The sequence below is a fragment of the Schistocerca cancellata genome, chromosome 5 (assembly GCF_023864275.1).
Source record: "Schistocerca cancellata isolate TAMUIC-IGC-003103 chromosome 5, iqSchCanc2.1, whole genome shotgun sequence".
NCBI lineage: Eukaryota > Metazoa > Arthropoda > Insecta > Orthoptera > Acrididae > Schistocerca > Schistocerca cancellata.
The window spans coordinates 398,855,953-398,873,565 of record NC_064630.1 but is presented as its reverse complement, the minus strand read 5'-3'; the positions used below and the strand labels follow the sequence as shown (position 1 = coordinate 398,873,565).

Here is a 17,613-nt window from a genome sequence, read left to right as displayed (position 1 = left end):
TGCAAGATGAAACTTCCATTGAAACAATGGAAAATCCAGGATGGAATGTAACAAAATTATGGAAAGGAAAGTTGGTGCTCACCATATAGCGGAGGCACTGAGTTGCAGACTCACAAGACTCTCACAAATAAGGCCTTCATCAAAAATAGAACACACACACACAAATGCAACTTACACACATGACTGCTGTATCAGGCAACTGAAGCCACATCCAGACTTATTGAAGTATTTACCAATCAGGTCTCTTATACAGTCTTGAATTGATAAGTGAATAAATTTGCACATTAGTTGAGTTATCTGCTTTAATTTGTAATCACCCTGATGGGAAACACTGTTTTATCTTTTGAGACTGAGTTTTAGGACACCACAAATGTGTATATTTTGCAAATGTGACACAACATAAATATAAGGATGAATTATGGTGAGAGAGGCAGTTTCCCAAGAGAAATATGGCAAGTCATGACATAAACGAAAGTCAAATAGAGAAAAAGATCCAAAATATTACAAACCGTGGCTTCCATTACGTGCATATTGCAGCATGGCAACTGCGAGTGCTGCCAGTAGTGAAATTCCTGCAGTGCCCGCACGCAGTAGCACTGGTGCCCACAGGGCTTCCAGAGACTCCAGGACATCCAGCCGCAGGAATGACAGCAATGTTGGGAACATGTCTACAAACACCTGTTGGGAAAAACATACCCACAAAGAAGCTTTATTATTCTGTATCTCCACATTTGCCCTGCAGTTACAAAGAAATCTGTCCAGTTTCATTATCCCCACAAAATTTTATTTGTCAGTCATTAGAGTGGCATCATTACACATAAAAAAGTAATTTTTGTACATAATTTTATTCATGAATAATTTGGCAGTTCATGGGAATATCTTCCACAGAAGGAGAATAGCAAACGTTTGAGGGACAATTCCTGATATTTAAGTATGTCAATAAGTGATCCAGTATACCTCTGCAAATGTATGTTTATGTCCCCTCCTTCTTAGATTTTCGATTATCATATTATTTTGATATATCATAGTAGAGAGTGCAATATCTAGAAGGCTGTTCTGCAATAAATGTACAATTATATATTGTACTGCAGGACTTCTAGGCAATGATTTACATCACATTTTATGAAATTTAGTGATTTACAACTGCAAACCAATGAATTATAATACACACCAGAGAACATGAGAAAAATGAGTGTGACTCAAGAATTGCCCATACATTGTGCAACTGAAGAGGAAAATGAGTTAGAGCAATACCACCTGATCATGTCACTGTGTGTTGGTATAATAGAAAGCTAATGATTATGCAGTTAGTATTGCATGAACTTGAAAATTTTCTCCTTTTTGTCATCGCATATTCAGATGTGGATTTTCAAAGCCTATCATTTATGTAAATCAACTAATCAAATAATATGTTTTCCAGACTGGCACTGTGTTCATATAAATGTTGAATAAAGCATTAAAATGTTGTATTATTTGTAAGCATTGCTGATATATTCACAAACCAACTCAAAGAAAAAACACTAGTCGTTCTCATTATGCCTATTCCCTATACAAAAAAATGTGTTCCACGATTCTAGCAAAAAATGCATGTTTTTGAGGTTGGAGTAATAGGAGACATGTTTATATATGGTAATAGTCTCCCATAAAGACATTTATTCAGAGAAATTTAAATAAATAAACAATTTTTCATTTGATACATGACTTACTTCTCAATGAAACTTCCATCGAAGTTTATCGAGTGTCTCTCTAATACCCTTGTGCTAATCAAATTAAAACCATAAAAACTCACAGAGGCTTCCTTTAACATCATTGGTTTGAGAGAGGCCCCACTCTGTCCTCCCTTTTCCCCTCCCACCCTTATTGCTCCACAATCTAAATCGTGGTGATAGTCTGATCTGTAGCGCAGCAGTCAAATGAGGATGAAATAAAGATTGATCTGCCACCTACCATACTGAAACCCAAGGTAACTGCAACAAGCAGTCATATAGTACCAACGTAGTGTTGAACGTGAGAGCCGAATTGTGATGTATAATATTTGCATCTAAACTTCTATAATGAAGAATGTTAACTTGTACTGACAACATCAGAGTGACATTGAAGCTTAGGTGTTACCACAAATGAAGTTAGTGAAATGATATTCATAAGAAACAATCTTCCAAAATGAATCTTTCACTCTGCAACAGAGTGCACATTGTTTTTGAGACGCCCTGCCAGTTTAGGACTGTGTGCTAGAATGGGACTCACATCTGGAATCAGGCATGGGTCACAACCTCCCCTCCCCCCCCCCCACCCTCACTGCTTTATTTCTACTCCATCTCCCACATTCCTAGCTTCACAGAGGTTCTCCGGCATACCTGGAAGATCTAGTACTCCTGGGAGGAAGGACTTTGTGGAGCATTGACCTATTTACCATTCCTAACAGAAGTTGAATGAAGTGAGGAAGTGTATGAAGTTAAGTGCTGGTGGAAGTATAGCTGTGAGGGTTGGTCATGACACATGCCTAGATACCACAATCAGTAAGAACATTACCCATGAAAGGCAAGATCCCAGTTTTGAATTTGTCGAGTTCTTATAACATTGTTATTCTTTTCAGGGGAGACACTGCACTGGGAGAACAGCTAATAACTAATCTGCTGAAAGAAATCACTGAAGAATTTGAGATTCAGTGGACAGTCCTTGTTGAACAAGTACACAGCCATCAGAAGGCCTACTGCTGGTACTTTATGGAAATGAAGAAGAATAAGAAGTGCACAGGTGCATGTTAGTGAGTGTGCCCGGGTTTTGCATCATGCTGACTTTTGCAGTGTTCCCAGGGACTTGTGCTATGTGTTTCATTGAGAAACGACAAGGGCCGGGCTAAACATCACCACACACTTACAAATACTACTCAAAGTGGGGAAGCCCTGCGTGTTGATGATGTCCTGAAAACTCCACAAAAACAGCATCAGGAAAATCTTCCAAATGTTTTGATTGTACAATTCAAAATCCATAGTTATGCATAGGTAGCTCAGATGGCAGAGCATGTTCCCGCAAATGGTGAGGGCTTCAGGTTCAGGTCCTAGTCTAGTGTACAGTTTTAATCTGTCAGCAAGTTTCAAATCTGAGATGGTTTGTGAATCCACAGGTAAAACCAGCAAACCACAGGAATAAATAAAGTTTGCTTTTGTTCTACATTGTTACTAACTGGTTTTTGGCTTACAAGACCATCTTCAGATATTTTACAAATCTAAAATTACTGATAACAAATGTGGAGTGCCTCAAGGTTCTGTCTTGGGACCCCATCTTTTCTTGATTTATGTTAATGATATACAGTATTGTTCTCCTAACTGTACAAAAATATTGTATGCAGATGACACATCAATAGTGTGTAAGCACAATGACTATGAGAGTCTGGAGGTGCTGTGCAACAGTGTAACTAATGAAATAGTCAAGTATTTTAATGAAAGCCATCTAAATGCGCTTCAAAGACTGCAGTGATGGAATTTAACACAAGGAAATAAACAGAATTTGACATGGAATTATCCATAGGAAATGACATTTTAAAAAAGGAAAAATGGACAAAGTTCTTGGGAATTACAATCCAGAACAGCCTCAAATGGGACATGCATATCGATTCCTTAGGGTATAAGCTGTTGAAGAATGTGTTTGCTATAAATATGATTACCATGATAGATGTATACATACCGGTATTGAAAGTTATATTGCTTGTGAAAGCAATAAATCCAAATTTCAACTGTGACCTGCACCAGTACGATACAAGGCAAAAGTTCAGATACTATGTAAATAGCCACAGAACAGCTTTATATTAAAAAAAATGAACTTCATGCTGGGCTGAAGCTAGCCAATGCCCTACCAAAAAGACTCACAACCCTTCCTACTAACAAATTAAAAGATCAGCTGAAAAGAATTCTAATTGAAAACCCTTTTTATTCCCTAGACGAATATTATATCTGTATGTAAAGTGCTTCATAAGTATGTCAAGCTCATAGTTTTAAGTGACCTACAACTAATATAATGTTGATAAAAACAATATTTGTAATATTGTGATTGTATACTACCAAATGTAAAATGCATCAAAATGTAAAATTTATTAATACAAACAAATCTTTAGTTTATAATTTATAAACTGACGTATTCAGAAGAATAATCTGTATGATGTCCTGAAACTGTATTATTTCTAGGGATTGTATTTGATTATTCGATGTTGAATAAACATTATTATTATTATTATTATTATTATTAAGTTCAATAAGGAAGACAGAGAAGATAGGGACTCATCAATAAAAAATAATGTACTTCCTAAACATTGTCAGAATGACTGAAAGAAACAGCAGTCACTTTATTTGCATGCTTGTGTAGCTACAGTTTGCAGATCAGTGTTTAGAGTTAGTACTTAGTGAATTATTGATAGCTAGGAGTGCATTCTTCAATTTTAAGTTGTGTAAATTATGACTTAACCAAAGTTGTGAGAGTTTGCTGCTATTACAGAATGTAAATTACGAGGGGTGTTCAATTAGTAATGCAACATTCTTTTTTTCTCAGACAATTTCGGTTGAAAAAAATATGAAATTTGTTGTGCAATACCCCGGAATATTCACACTTCAGCCACTGTAGTTTCATAATGCTCCCATAGGTGGCGGCACTAAACGTACCCTTCAAAATGGCGTTTGTAATGGAGGTACTTTCTAAGCAGAGAGCTGTCATTGAATTTCAATTGGCGCAAAACGAGACCATCATACATATTCATAAGCGCTTGTAGAATGTCCTGGGAGACCTGGCAGTGAACAAAAGCACAGTGAGTCTTTGGGCGAGGTATCTGTCCTCATCACAACAAGGTCACGCAAACCTGTCCGATCTCCCACATACCGGCCGGCTGAAAACAGCTGCGGCTCATGCAATTTTGGAACGTGGGGACACACCCATTCAAAGTGATCGACGGATCACAATGAAACACCTAACTGCAAAACTGGATGTCTCTGTTGGTTGTGTTGACACAATCCTCCACCAGTTGAAGTACTCTACAGTGTGTGCCCACTTGATAGGGACAAGAAAAACCAGGCGGTTAAAACCGATACCATTATTTTAATTTTGAATAACCTGCATTTTTTGGTATTTGTATGGTCTCGGCTATAACAGCTTTCTTTCATTTCATATTAATACCAAGATATAAAAACACACACACACACACACAAATCAATTTGTCATAGCAGCAGTGCTAAAATTTTTGGTTTTTAAATAAAACTTTCAAAAGCGAGTAAGGTTTAATTCTAAAATTGCCATTAATGGGAAAAGCGATTATTGCCTTTTTAAAAACTCTGCCAGTGAGAAACAAGCAACAATGACATGGCATGTGAATTGGCATGGCACTGCTGAGATGATGTATGTACTGTAGTGTGGCTTGGCTTGTTACACAGTACACGAGTACGTGTAGGCTGCAACACTTGCTCGCAGCTGCTGGCCTATACTGCAACTTTTCGTTGTCGTCCTAAGACATCAGTTATATTGTAGAAAGGCACCATCTCTAGGTTGGAAGTATTTTACGAAGTGCGGTAGCAATGATTTAGAATATTCCATTTGCTTTAAATGATTAAAAACGGGTGGAGACACAACAAACTAGCAACGTCACATGCTCAGTGTTTCTTGGAAGAGAAGGTAGATTTGATCGACATAAGTATAGTTTTATTGAAATAAAATAAACTTGGAATAATAACTGAACCCTTAATTTTCTGATTGCTTCATGGCGAAAAACTGATGCCATCCAAAAGTGACGATGCAGGTAAGTCATCGCCATTTAACATTTCGCTCTCGCCGTCTACTTCACCTTCGCCATCTTTGCTGGAGACATTGAGATCGATTTCTGACATAGCCCAATCTCATGGCGTACACCTTCGCCAGCAGACCGATCGGCAATAGGAAACATTGTATAGCAGGTGCCGAACTAAGCTCACCTATGACAAGAGAACAAGAGAAGACCAAGACACGCCCCCAGGCTACGCGCCGCTAACGTACCCTGGGTGGCGTGCACATAGTCCGCCGCCGCCGACTGGAGATTATGCTGAAAGACAGGGTTATGCAACCAAAAGTGTGACAGTAATATGCATGGGCGTACCCAGCGAGGGTCAGGGAGGGGGGGGGGGGTAGGGGGCAGCTGCCCCCCCTCCCCGCCTCCCCAGTAGATATTCGCAGTTTTTCACTAGTTTGCTGTTTTATTTAATAAGAAATGCTGCATGTTTTCTCGGATTGTACAAGTGAATTCTTGTATTTAAAATGTTTATTAAAAGCAGTTTTTCACTGGTTTACTGTTTTATTTAATAAGAAGTGCTGTATGTTGTCTCGAGTCCTTGTTCCCTGAGACTACTATGGCCTGCCCCCCACCCCCTAGTTCAGATCATGGGTACGCACTTGGTAATATGCTGTATTGGAATCCTGGATAGAACCAAGCTGCTTTCAGGAAACAAAAATGTGCTGCATTATTTACCGAACGTCCATTGTAATTGTGTGATTTATGTACTACCCAAATTTTCGGACTATACTTTACAGTGGCTATATTTTTCTGAATTGCAGTTTCTTAGACATTATGCTTAATCAGTGTACTATTGAATGACATAAACAAATCATTACAATATGTTACATGTTTTATTATTATCGCACAAATTATTATTATTGTTGTATATTGACAAAATTTATATATTTTATTGCTGTTATTATTATTAAATTCACGGACAATCGTGGCACGTTAAGAACTGGGGATGACGGCAAGTAAGTTACACTGGGTGTTCGTGTGGAGGGGGGCGGGAGGAGGAGGGGGGGGAGCAGAAACAGTAAGAAACTGTAAACCCACAGAACCAAAACCTAGGACCGCGGCTGGATGAGTTTAAAGCAGAATACTTTTCACTTGTTTGTCGGAGGGGCAGCCCATGTGGCTGAGATTGTGGCCTGATCGGCTGCAGAGAAAATTCCAGCCTGATGAAGGTGCTCGTTCAAACAATGGTTTCTCCACACTAAGAGGGGAAAAAGGCGAACGTAGCCGGAAACTACTGAAAGAAACATAATTCCTAACCCCTCTCTTCGACCACATACACATTCGCTTAGCCATAGCATGCGTTAAAGACTGTAGGTCTAAGTAAAATAATGAGTGCGCAGACCGTGCAAATTACGACGTTGTCGAAATTTTTCAAGTTTGTTGCTGTCGCAGCTCTTAAATGTATTGAGTGACAGATATATTCCTAAAATTTTCGGACAAAACCTTTTGAAATGGCGCTCGGTATTTCTCTGAACTGCAATTTCCCTAGAAGATGTGGTTGAGTGCTGTATGTACCAATTCTAAGCACTGATGTAAACAAATTATTATTGTTCTATTGGGACAGTTTACAGAGGTGTAAATACAGTTATTGGGGCCGTGGGACCAAGCTCTCAAAATGCCCATCCCCTCTCCACCTCATTCTCAAGTCAACGAAACTTCGCCCACACATCGTATTTCACTGCAAGTCTTGTCAGATGTTCGTTGCTTCGAGTTCTGCCTTTTAAGATTTTTGAACATTTCTGTTACGTTCGTTCTCCGTGCAAACAGTCTTGTGACTATACGATCTTCCATTTTCCTATTCAGGAAACTGTTACACTGTTTAGACCGATAGTATTTTTCACATTTTTGAAGGATATCATCTTTTCGGCGTTGATTGAATTGGAAGTTAAATTATTACAGACAACAGCGGAAAGACGATGCTCTTCAAGAAATACATTTTGGCTGTGGGCCTGTAAGTATTTTTTTTTTTTTTTTTTTTAAATCTTAGCTTGGAAAGAGAACGTTCAGACTTTGGGACAGCTGTGGGTTCTGTTAAACGGTTGTGCATGCATCACGGTAGGTCAATGTTAGTGCTGGACGGTTTCCTTGATTAGGCGGTAGTTTCCGCAGTTCTAAACAACACAGTGGTCTCTGCTGCGACCCACGCCGTTGCTTAGCAGTTGGAGACGAGACGATTAGCGAACAGCACGAATGTGTCCGTCCCTAGTCAACAAAATCTCAAGAAAACCGTGAAATGCAGTGAGTGTACAGGACAAGATAGTAATCTGAAGTTAAAGCCAACAACTGACAGCTGGGCTCTGTCATTCTGTGGCTCTCAAAAGACAAGCGTAAAATCGACTGCACCTTCCTGCGAAAGCTCAACACAAATCATCACAGGCGTATATGTGTAATGAGTATGCCTGTTTTCGACAAGACATTCACGGTAATATGATTTTGCAAACCAGTCATTTAAAGTGTTTATTACGGCTTGTCTGAAGCAGTTTGTCTTGGCGAAACCTCAATTTTATAAATCTTTTAACTACAGGAAAATCAGACTACTACAATTATCCACTTACCTACGACGTTTCCGTACCAAGCGCACATACGTATAGGCTTGTAGAGATAATGTTCGAACAGCCAGTGTCTCACTTTGATATCTTCAAACACTCGTTTTCCGTGCACATACTCGTATAAGAAATAATTCAGTTTTGTGAGAACTTATAACGAAGTATAGATGGATTTCACGCCTTACGATGTATTTTTCTCTGAAAACTAATTAACCTTTGAAATCACAAACGTATTGAAAATTTTGGGTATTAATGGAGTGAAATGTGATTTCGAATTCTTGCTTCTGCTGACAAGTAATTAAACCTTTCTTCTTTGTGTCATCGCAGTTCGTATCCTCAATCCTAGTCCAGTGCGCTCACATTTTGTAGGCTTCTCGTCTCTCTAGTACAGAATCGGTAATAGCAAGAACGTAGCCATAGTGGCGATGGGGGCGGGGGGAGGGGGGTATAGCAGTTTAATGTTAGAACTGTAGTATTTACTTGGTGGTTGCAAATATTTCACTATTCCACAACGCAGCGGAGCGATAAACATCAGAAGAAATAACACTAAATTAATATCAGTGCATCAACAATGTAGGAAAAGATAGACTGCTACTTGCTATACAGGACACGCGTTAAGTTGCAGACAGCCACAATTAAAACACACTTACATAAGGCTATCGACCACAGCCATCAGCAAAAGAGAAACATACACCATTCACACACACAAGCAAGCACACGTCATTCGCACATGTCAGCCAACTCCAGCATCTCGAGCAGGGCAGCTACAAAACGCGTCGTCTGCCACAGTTCATTGCGATACTTTGAAAGGGCAGAGCATATTGTATTTCCATCACACCCCGCGGCGACCGCTTCCAACATGGCTCCACGTGTTACATTAACAACATTTGTGAAAAGATCCGTCGTGTTTGTGTGACACCTAGTAATTTTAATCGGACTATAATGTTTCCAACTCTTCATTTTATTTAATCCTTATTCTTTTGTTTTTTCATTTCTTTCCTATGGGCGCCAGAAGGCCCCTTGTCCTCGATGGTGAGTGTTCATCGGAGGTGAGGGTATCATCTGGAGTGCCCCAGGGAAGTGTGGTAGGTCCGCTGTTGTTTTCTATCTACATAAATGATCTTTTGGATAGGGTGGATAGCAATATTAGGCTGTTTGCTGATGATGCTGTGGTGTACGGAAAGGTGTCGTCGTTGAGTGACTGTAGGATACAAGATGACTTGGACAGGATTTGTGATTGGTGTAAAGAATGGCAGCTAACTCTAAATATAGGTAAATGGAAATTAATGCAGATGAATAGGAAAAAGAATCCCGTAATGTTTGAATACTCCATTAGTAGTGTAGCGCTTGACACAGTCACGTCGATTAAATATTTGGGCGTAACATTGTAGAGCGATATGAAGTGGGACAAGCATGTAATGGCAGTTGTGGGGAAGGCGGATAGTCGTCTTCGGTTCATTGGTAGAATTTTGGGAAGATGTGGTTCATCTGTAAAGGAGACCGCTTATAAAACACTAATATGACCTATTCTTGAGTACTGCTCGAGCGTTTGGGATCCCTATCAGGTCGTTCGTGAATCGCTACTGAGGAAATTTAGAGAACCAGCATTTGAGGCTGACTGCAGTACAATTTTACTGCCGCCAACTTATATTTCGCGGAAAAACCACAAAGATAAGATAAGAGAGATTAGGGCTCGTCCGCAGCTCGTGGTCGTGCGGTAGCGTTCTCGTTTCCCGCGCCCGGGTTCCCGGGTTAGATTCCCGGCGGGGTCAGAGATTTTCTCTGCCTCGTGATGACTGGGTGTTGTGTGATATCCTTAAGTTGGTTAGGTTTAAGTAGTTCTAAGTTCTAGGGGACAGCCGGCACGGTAGCTCAGCGTGTTCGGTCAGAGAGCCGGTTGGCCTCTATAATAAAAAACTGAGTGGAAGGATCAACCACCGAACTTGAACAGGATGTCTTGCAACGACCAAACACAACGATCAATAACGAACAAAATGAAAAAAAAGGGGGACTGATGACCATAGATGTTAAGTCCCATAGTGCTCAGAGCCATTTTAACCTTTTTTTTTTTTTTTTTGATTAGGGCTCTTACAGAGTGGAACAGAGAGAGAAGATGCTAGTGGTACGAGGTACCCTCCGCCACGCACCGTATGGTGGATTGCGGAGTATGTATGTAGATGTAGATGTAGATGTAGTCGCAAACGTGTCGAGTTCGGGTGCAGAGCGAGCTTTCTGTGTGTTGGATTTCGACAATAACAAGTGTGCTGCAGCCGTTCAACGGATGTTTAGAGCCACGTACGGTAAGAAGCCACCAAAACAGAAGGCCATTTACCAGTGGCACAACAAGAATGTGGAGCGTGTACGAGAGACAGTCATCAAGAGTCCAAAGAAATCGATGCGTTGTGAATCCCGCGAACTCGGAATGGCTCCAGTGACAGTCTGGAAAGCCCTGCGACAGAAGATGTCTATGAAACTATTCAAATTGGAGCTAGTGCAGAAGCTCAATGACGACGAAAAAGACAGGCGTTTTGAGTTCACCGTTGCAACAACTGAATGAGGATGGGGATGGCATTGTTGACCACTTAGTTTTTAGCGACGAAGCCACTTTTCACACTAATGGGAAAGTGAACGTGCATAATTGTCGAATCTGGTGTATAAAGCATCCACACGAATACACTGAATTTGAGCGTGATTCCCCAAAGGTAAATGTTTTTGTGCCTTGTCACGTCGAAAACTGTACTGCCCATTCTTCTTCGCCGAGAGCACTGTCACTGGATATTCCTACTTGCAGCAGTGGCTGATGTCTTAAATGCAATCGGACTCTCCGTTCATTTTTCAGCAGGATGGGGCCCCACCGCATTTTCATCGTGAAGTTCGTGTGTACCTGAACACGGAGCTGCCGCATCGATGGATCGGCCGTGCTACAGAAGGGGACAGCTGTTTAATGAAATGGCCCCCCGATCACCAGATCTCACTTCCATCTGACATTTTTCTGTGGGGACACATTAAAGACCTGGTATATGTACCGTCTCTACCACATGATGTAGCAGAGCTCCGAGAGAGAATAAGGGAAGCGACTGCCACAGACGCCGGCTGGAGTGGCCGAGCGGTTCTAGGCGTTACAGTCTGGAATCCTGCCTCGGGCCACAGGCGACGTTGCCTTGCTGCGATGGTTATTGCAAGAATTCGATTACCGTACTGACGTTTGCCGGGTCTCTCATGGTTCACATATCGAATGTTTGAAAAAAAAAAATCAGAGTTTCTTTTCAAAGTGCAATATGTATGAGATGTGTACAATGTTTAGTTCTCGTGCAATAAATAATTTAAAATGTTCCCTGACTTTATGTACATCCTGTACATACCGCACACCACATTTGCAAATCACTTCATATTAACAGAATCACTACCCTACTGGCATAAGACGCCAGTAATGAGTAACAATAGTTTGTAGCAACTAATGAAAGCTTACCACAAAGAAAAAAAAATCAGTACAGTAGCTATAAGCATATAAGAAACGCCACCCTTTTTATTTAAACAAATTGTTTTTCGAAGTTATAATCTATGCTCAAAATTTCCAGTAAAGATTTTGCCTGTTTGAAGTTTCGAATAAACCTGCGATTTCAACCCATATATTTCGAACTATATCCCGATTGTGATATTTTCATCCTCAGGATGCCACAAACTCACTCTTTCTTGGACTTAAGTTATCAGTTTCTTTCTTTTAAGAGAATGTCGGTTAATTTGACCGAAGAAAACAAACTGATCTGAATTTCACCTACTGTCGTCCGAAGTCTGCACGTTCGGAGATAAGATCGGCTATAGTGTGACCGCGCACGTAGTGATGTACGGATTTGAAAAGATCGGCCATCTCCGGCCGATGTCGGTCGTCGGCGGAATCCACCGATATCGGAGCCACTGTGACCGCAGCCTGAGTGGGCTACACCTGCAGTATAGACTAACCGTTTTGCGTACACGTGCTCACATTTCAACACCTGACGTGCCGCCCAGCGAAAGATAAGCGTTAATGACTTGTTCTTGCCACATGTATTTAGAGGCGCTAAGCAACCTGAAAATATAATACTTTTAAGAGCTATAATAATTATCAGCAAATGAAGTAAATACTGATGTAATGCTGTCTAGTACACTGTCATCAGTCACCAATAAAAATATCTGCACTTATAATCGTTACAACCTGTATATTCGCAGTTGGAGGTCAAAGTGGATGATAGAAGTTTCTGAAAAGATCTCACTGCAACGGATAACGCCTTCGCAACTCGTATATAATGTCCGTGTCATCTCTCCCTTATTTTCCGATAATAAAAAATAAGTTGCCCTTCTTTGAACTTTTTCTATGTGCTATGTCAGCCTTATTTGGTATGGTTTCTACACCGCACAGCAACTCCGGAAAAGGACGGACAAGTGTAGTTAAGGGAGTCTCTTTAGTAGATCTCTTGCATCTTCTAAGTGTTCTGCCCATAAAACGTAGTCCTTTCTTCGCCTTCCGCACACCTTTATCCGTATGACCATCTCAAATGGCTCAAATGGCTCTGAGCACTATGCGACTTAACTTCTGAGGTCATCAGTCGCCTAGAACTTAGAACTAATTAAACCTAACTAACCTAAGGACATCACACACATCCATGACCGAGGCAGGATTCAAACCTGCGACCGTAGCGGTCGCTCGGCTCCAGACTGTAGCGCCTAGAACCGCACGGCCATTCCGACTGGCATGACCATCTCAATTCAGGTTGTTAATAATTGTAATCCGTAGTTAATTAGTTGTATTGATAACCTTTTAAATTGCTGAGATTTAACACTTAACCGAAACTGTACGGATTCCTTTTAGTACTCACGTGCATGACCTCACACGCTTTATTGCTTAGAGTCAATTGTCAATTTTTCCTCGCACCATACAGATACTTAATAATTTTGCATTTTGTTCTGATTTTGTAATGGTTTCACTAGACGGTACACGACAGCATTATCAGCAGTAAACTGAAGATGGCTGCTCTGATTGTTTTCCAAATCATTTACATAGATTAAGAACAGCAGATGGCCTACAACAGTCTTTGGGGAACGCCAAATACCACATCGAGTGAGTTGGTTAGCACACTAGACGTACATTCGGGAGTACAGCCGTTCAAGTCCGCGTGCGACCATGGTGTTTTAGATTTCCCGCGGTTCCCCTAAAAGGCTCCACGGAAATGCTGGGATGGTTCCCTTGAGAGGACGCGGCTGATTTCCTTCCCCATCCTTGTGCTCCATCTCTAGTGGCATTGATGTCGATGGGACGTTAAACATTAATCTTTCTTTCTTTCTTTCTTCCTTCCTTCCAGATATCATTTCTATTTTACTCGATGACTTCCTATCAATTACTACGAACTGTGGCCTCTCTGACAGTAAATTAAGACTCCAGTCGCACAAATGAGACGATAATTCTTGGGCACGCATTTGATTAGATGCTACATGTGAAAATCAGTGTCAAACGTAGTGTGGAAATCTAGATTAAATGAGTAAATTTGAGATCACCTGTCGATAACACTCAAAAAAATGGTTCAAATGGCTCTGAGCACTATGGGACTTAACATCTGTGGTCATCAGTCCCCTAGAACTTAGAACTACTTAAACCTAAGGACATCACACACATCCATGCCCGAGGCAGGATTCGAACCTGCGACCGTAGCGGTCACGCGGTTCCAGACTGAAGCGCCTGGAACCGCACGGCCACACCGGCCGGCGATAACACTCGTTACACCGTGCGAATGAAGAGCCAGTTCTGTCTCACAAGTACGAGATCCCCTGAATCCGCGCTATAAATAAATAGATCGTCTTCTTCAATGTCATTAATGATCTCGAGCATGGTATACGTTCCTGCGAACCGACGACGGCGTTGGATCTGTAATTCAGCGGATTGCTCCTGGTTCGTTTCTTGAGTACTGTTTTGTTCTGTGCAGCTTTTCAGCCCTCAGGTACAGTTTTACTGTCGAGTGAGCGGTTTTATGGGGCTTTTACATCTACATATTCTAAGTGGAACCAAATTGGTATGCAATCTGTACCGAAAGACTTGCCTTTATTAAGTGATATAAGTTGTTTCGCTGTGTAGATTGTATCTACTTCTAAGTAATTCATGTTGGCAGCTGTTCTTGATTCGAGTTCAAGAATACCGGTACTTATTTCGCCTTCTTTGGTGAAGGAATGTCATGTCGATTGTATCTACTTCTAAGTAATTCGTGTTGGCAGCTGTTCTTGACTCGAGTTCAAGAATACTTATTTCGCCTTCTTTGGTGAAGGAAAGTCGGAAAACTGTGGTCTGTAACTGTGATCGGTTATATTACCATCGGTATCGAGCAGTGAAGATAGTAATTTGTCTTACCGCTGTGGTACCTTACATACAAGAATCTCTCTGGATTTTCGAAGACAGAGTTTCGTTGTGAGAACTATTAAAAGCATCTCACATTGAAGTCCGCGCTAAATTTAGAGCTTCTGTAAAATTTCGCCTATCTTGGAGATTGTGTTCTTTTGAATTTGGCGTGCCTTTTTAAGTAGCTTGTGCAACAGTGTCCTGACCGTTTTGTGTGTCACGGGGGGATCAGTAGCATCTTTTATTAATTTATTTGTTGTAACTCTCTCAATCGCCGCCGACACTATTTCTGTAAATTTAAGCCAATCTGACCTACACTTAAAGAGTCAGTTTGGACGGAGTGGAAACTGTCTGTTAGGAATACGTCAGGCAAATTGTCATGTTTTTTTTTTTTTAATTTTAAAGGTATGTTATGCGTTTATGTTTGGTGGATTTAGATGTTTCGGTGCTCAGTCTCACTACAACGACCTTGTGTCTCCGTCGTGGTGTTCCTTATTTGCTCGGGATCATTTATCGCTAAGAGATCAAGTACTGCATGTTTTCGCAACCATTCACACTTCGAGTGGGCTCCTGAACTAACTGTTCAAAATAATTTCTGGAGAAAACGTTTAGATTGATTTAGGACGATGTTTTATGTCTACCAAAACTTTGAACATGTCTTTTCGCCAATATATCGAGCGCAGATTGAAGTCACCACCAGGTATAACTGTGTGAGTGGGGTAACTATTTGAAATGGGACCCAAGTTTTCTTTGAGCTGTTCAGCAACTACATCATCTGAGTGGGGGGGGGGGGGGGGGGAGGTAAGATGAACCAATTATTAATTTATTCCGATTGTCAAATATAGCCTCTACTCATACTAGCTCACACGAACTATTTATTTCAATTTCACTACGAAATAAAATGTTTCTTTTTTTGGTCATCAGTCTACTGACTGGTTTGATGCGGCCCGCCACGAATTCCTTTCCTGTGCTAACCTCTTCATCTCAGAGTAGCACTTGCAACCTACGTCCTCAATTATTTGCTTCACGTATTCCAATCTCTGTCTTCCTCTGCAGTTTTTGCCCTCTACAGCTCCCTCTAGTACCATGGAAGTCATTCCCTCATGTCTTAGCAGATGTCCCATCATCCTGTCCCTTTTCATATCAGTGTTTTCCACATATTCCTTTCCTCTCCGATTCTGCGTAGAACCTCCTCATTCCTTACCTTATCAGTCCACCTAATTTTCAACATTCGTCTATAGCACCACATCTCAAATGCTTCGATTCTCTTCTGTTCCGGTTTTCCCACAGTCCATGTTTCACTACCATACAATGCTGTACTCCAGACGTACATCCTCAGAAATTTCTTCCTCAAATTAAGGCCGGTATTTGATATTAGTAGACTTCTCTTGGCCAGAAATGCCTTTTTTGCCATGGCGAGTCTGCTTTTGATGTCCTCCTTGCTCCGTCCGTCATTGGTTATTTTACTGCCTATGTAGCAGAATTCCTTAACTTCACTGACTTCGTGACCATCAATCCTGATGTTAAGTTTCTCGCTGTCCTCATTTCTACTATTTCTCATTACCTCCGTCTTTCTCCGATTTATTCTCAAACCATACTGTGTACTCATTAGACTGTTCATTCCGTTCAGCAGATCATTTAATTCTTCTTCAATTTCACTCAGGATAGCAATGTCATCAGCGAATCGTATCATTGATATCCTTTCACCTTGTATTTTAATTCCACTCCTGAACCTTTCTTTTATTTCCATCAATGCTTCCTCGATGTACAGATTGAAGAGTAGGGGCGAAAGGCTACAGCCTTGTCTTACACCCTTCTTAATACGAGCACTTCGTTCTTGATTGTCCTCTTGGTTGTTGTACATATTTTACATGACCCGTCTCTCCCTAAAGCTTACCCCTACTTTTTTCAGAATCTCGAACAGCTCGCATCATTTTATATTGTCGAACGCTTTTTCCAAGTCGACAAATCCTATGAAATTGTCTTGATTTTTCTTTAGTCTTGCTTCCATTATTAGCCGTAACGTCAGAATTGCCTCTCTCGTCCCTTTACTTTTCCTAAAGCCAAACTGATCGTCACCTAGCGCATTCTCAATTTTCTTTTCCATTCTTCTGTATATTATTCTTGTAAGCAGCTTCGATGCATGAGCTGTTCAGCTGATTGTGCGATAATTCTCGCACTTGTCAGCTCTTGCCGTCTTCGGAATTGTGTGGATGATGCTTTTCCGAAAGTCAGATGGTATATCACCAGACTCATAAATTCTACACACCAACGTGAATAGTCGTTTTGTTGCCACTCCCCCCAATGATTTTAGAAATTCTGATGGAATGTTATCTATCCCTTCTGCCTTATTTGACCGTAAGTCCTCCAAAGCTCTTTTAAATTCCGATTCTAATACTGGATCCCCTATCTCTTCTAAATCGACTCCTGTTTCTTCTTCTATCACATCAGATAAATCTTCACCCTCATAGAGGCTTTCAATGTATCCTTTCCGCCTATCTGCTCTCTCCTCTGCATTTAACAGTGGAATTCCCGTTGCACTCTTAATGTTACCACCGTTGCTTTTAATGTCACCAAAGGTTGTTTTGACTTTCCTGTACTTTCCTGTATGCTGAGTCTGTCCTTCCGACAATCATATCTTTTTCGACATCTTCACATTTTTCCTGCAGCCATTTCGTCTTAGCTTCCCTGCACTTCCTATTTATTTCATTCCTCAGCGACGTGTATTTCTGTATTCCTGATTTTCCCGGAACATGTTTGTACTTCCTCCTTTCATCAATCAACTGAAGTATTTCTTCTGTTACCCATGGTTTCTTTGCAGCTACCTTCTTTGTACCTATGTTTTCCTTCCCAACTTCTGTGATGGCCCTTTTTAGAGATGTCCATTCCTCTTCAACTGTACT

At 40.8% G+C, this 17,613-nt stretch overlaps 1 protein-coding gene across 1 annotated transcript in view; it reads right to left on the bottom strand.

Moving 5' to 3' along the window:
• Window positions 1-17,613, bottom strand: part of LOC126187427 (uncharacterized) — a 216,718-nt gene that overhangs the window by 11,607 nt on the left and 187,498 nt on the right. The window contains exon 6 of the mRNA XM_049928499.1: window positions 510-678. Within this exon, the coding sequence (XP_049784456.1) occupies window positions 510-678 (169 nt within the window). The remainder of the gene's footprint in view (window positions 1-509; window positions 679-17,613) is intronic.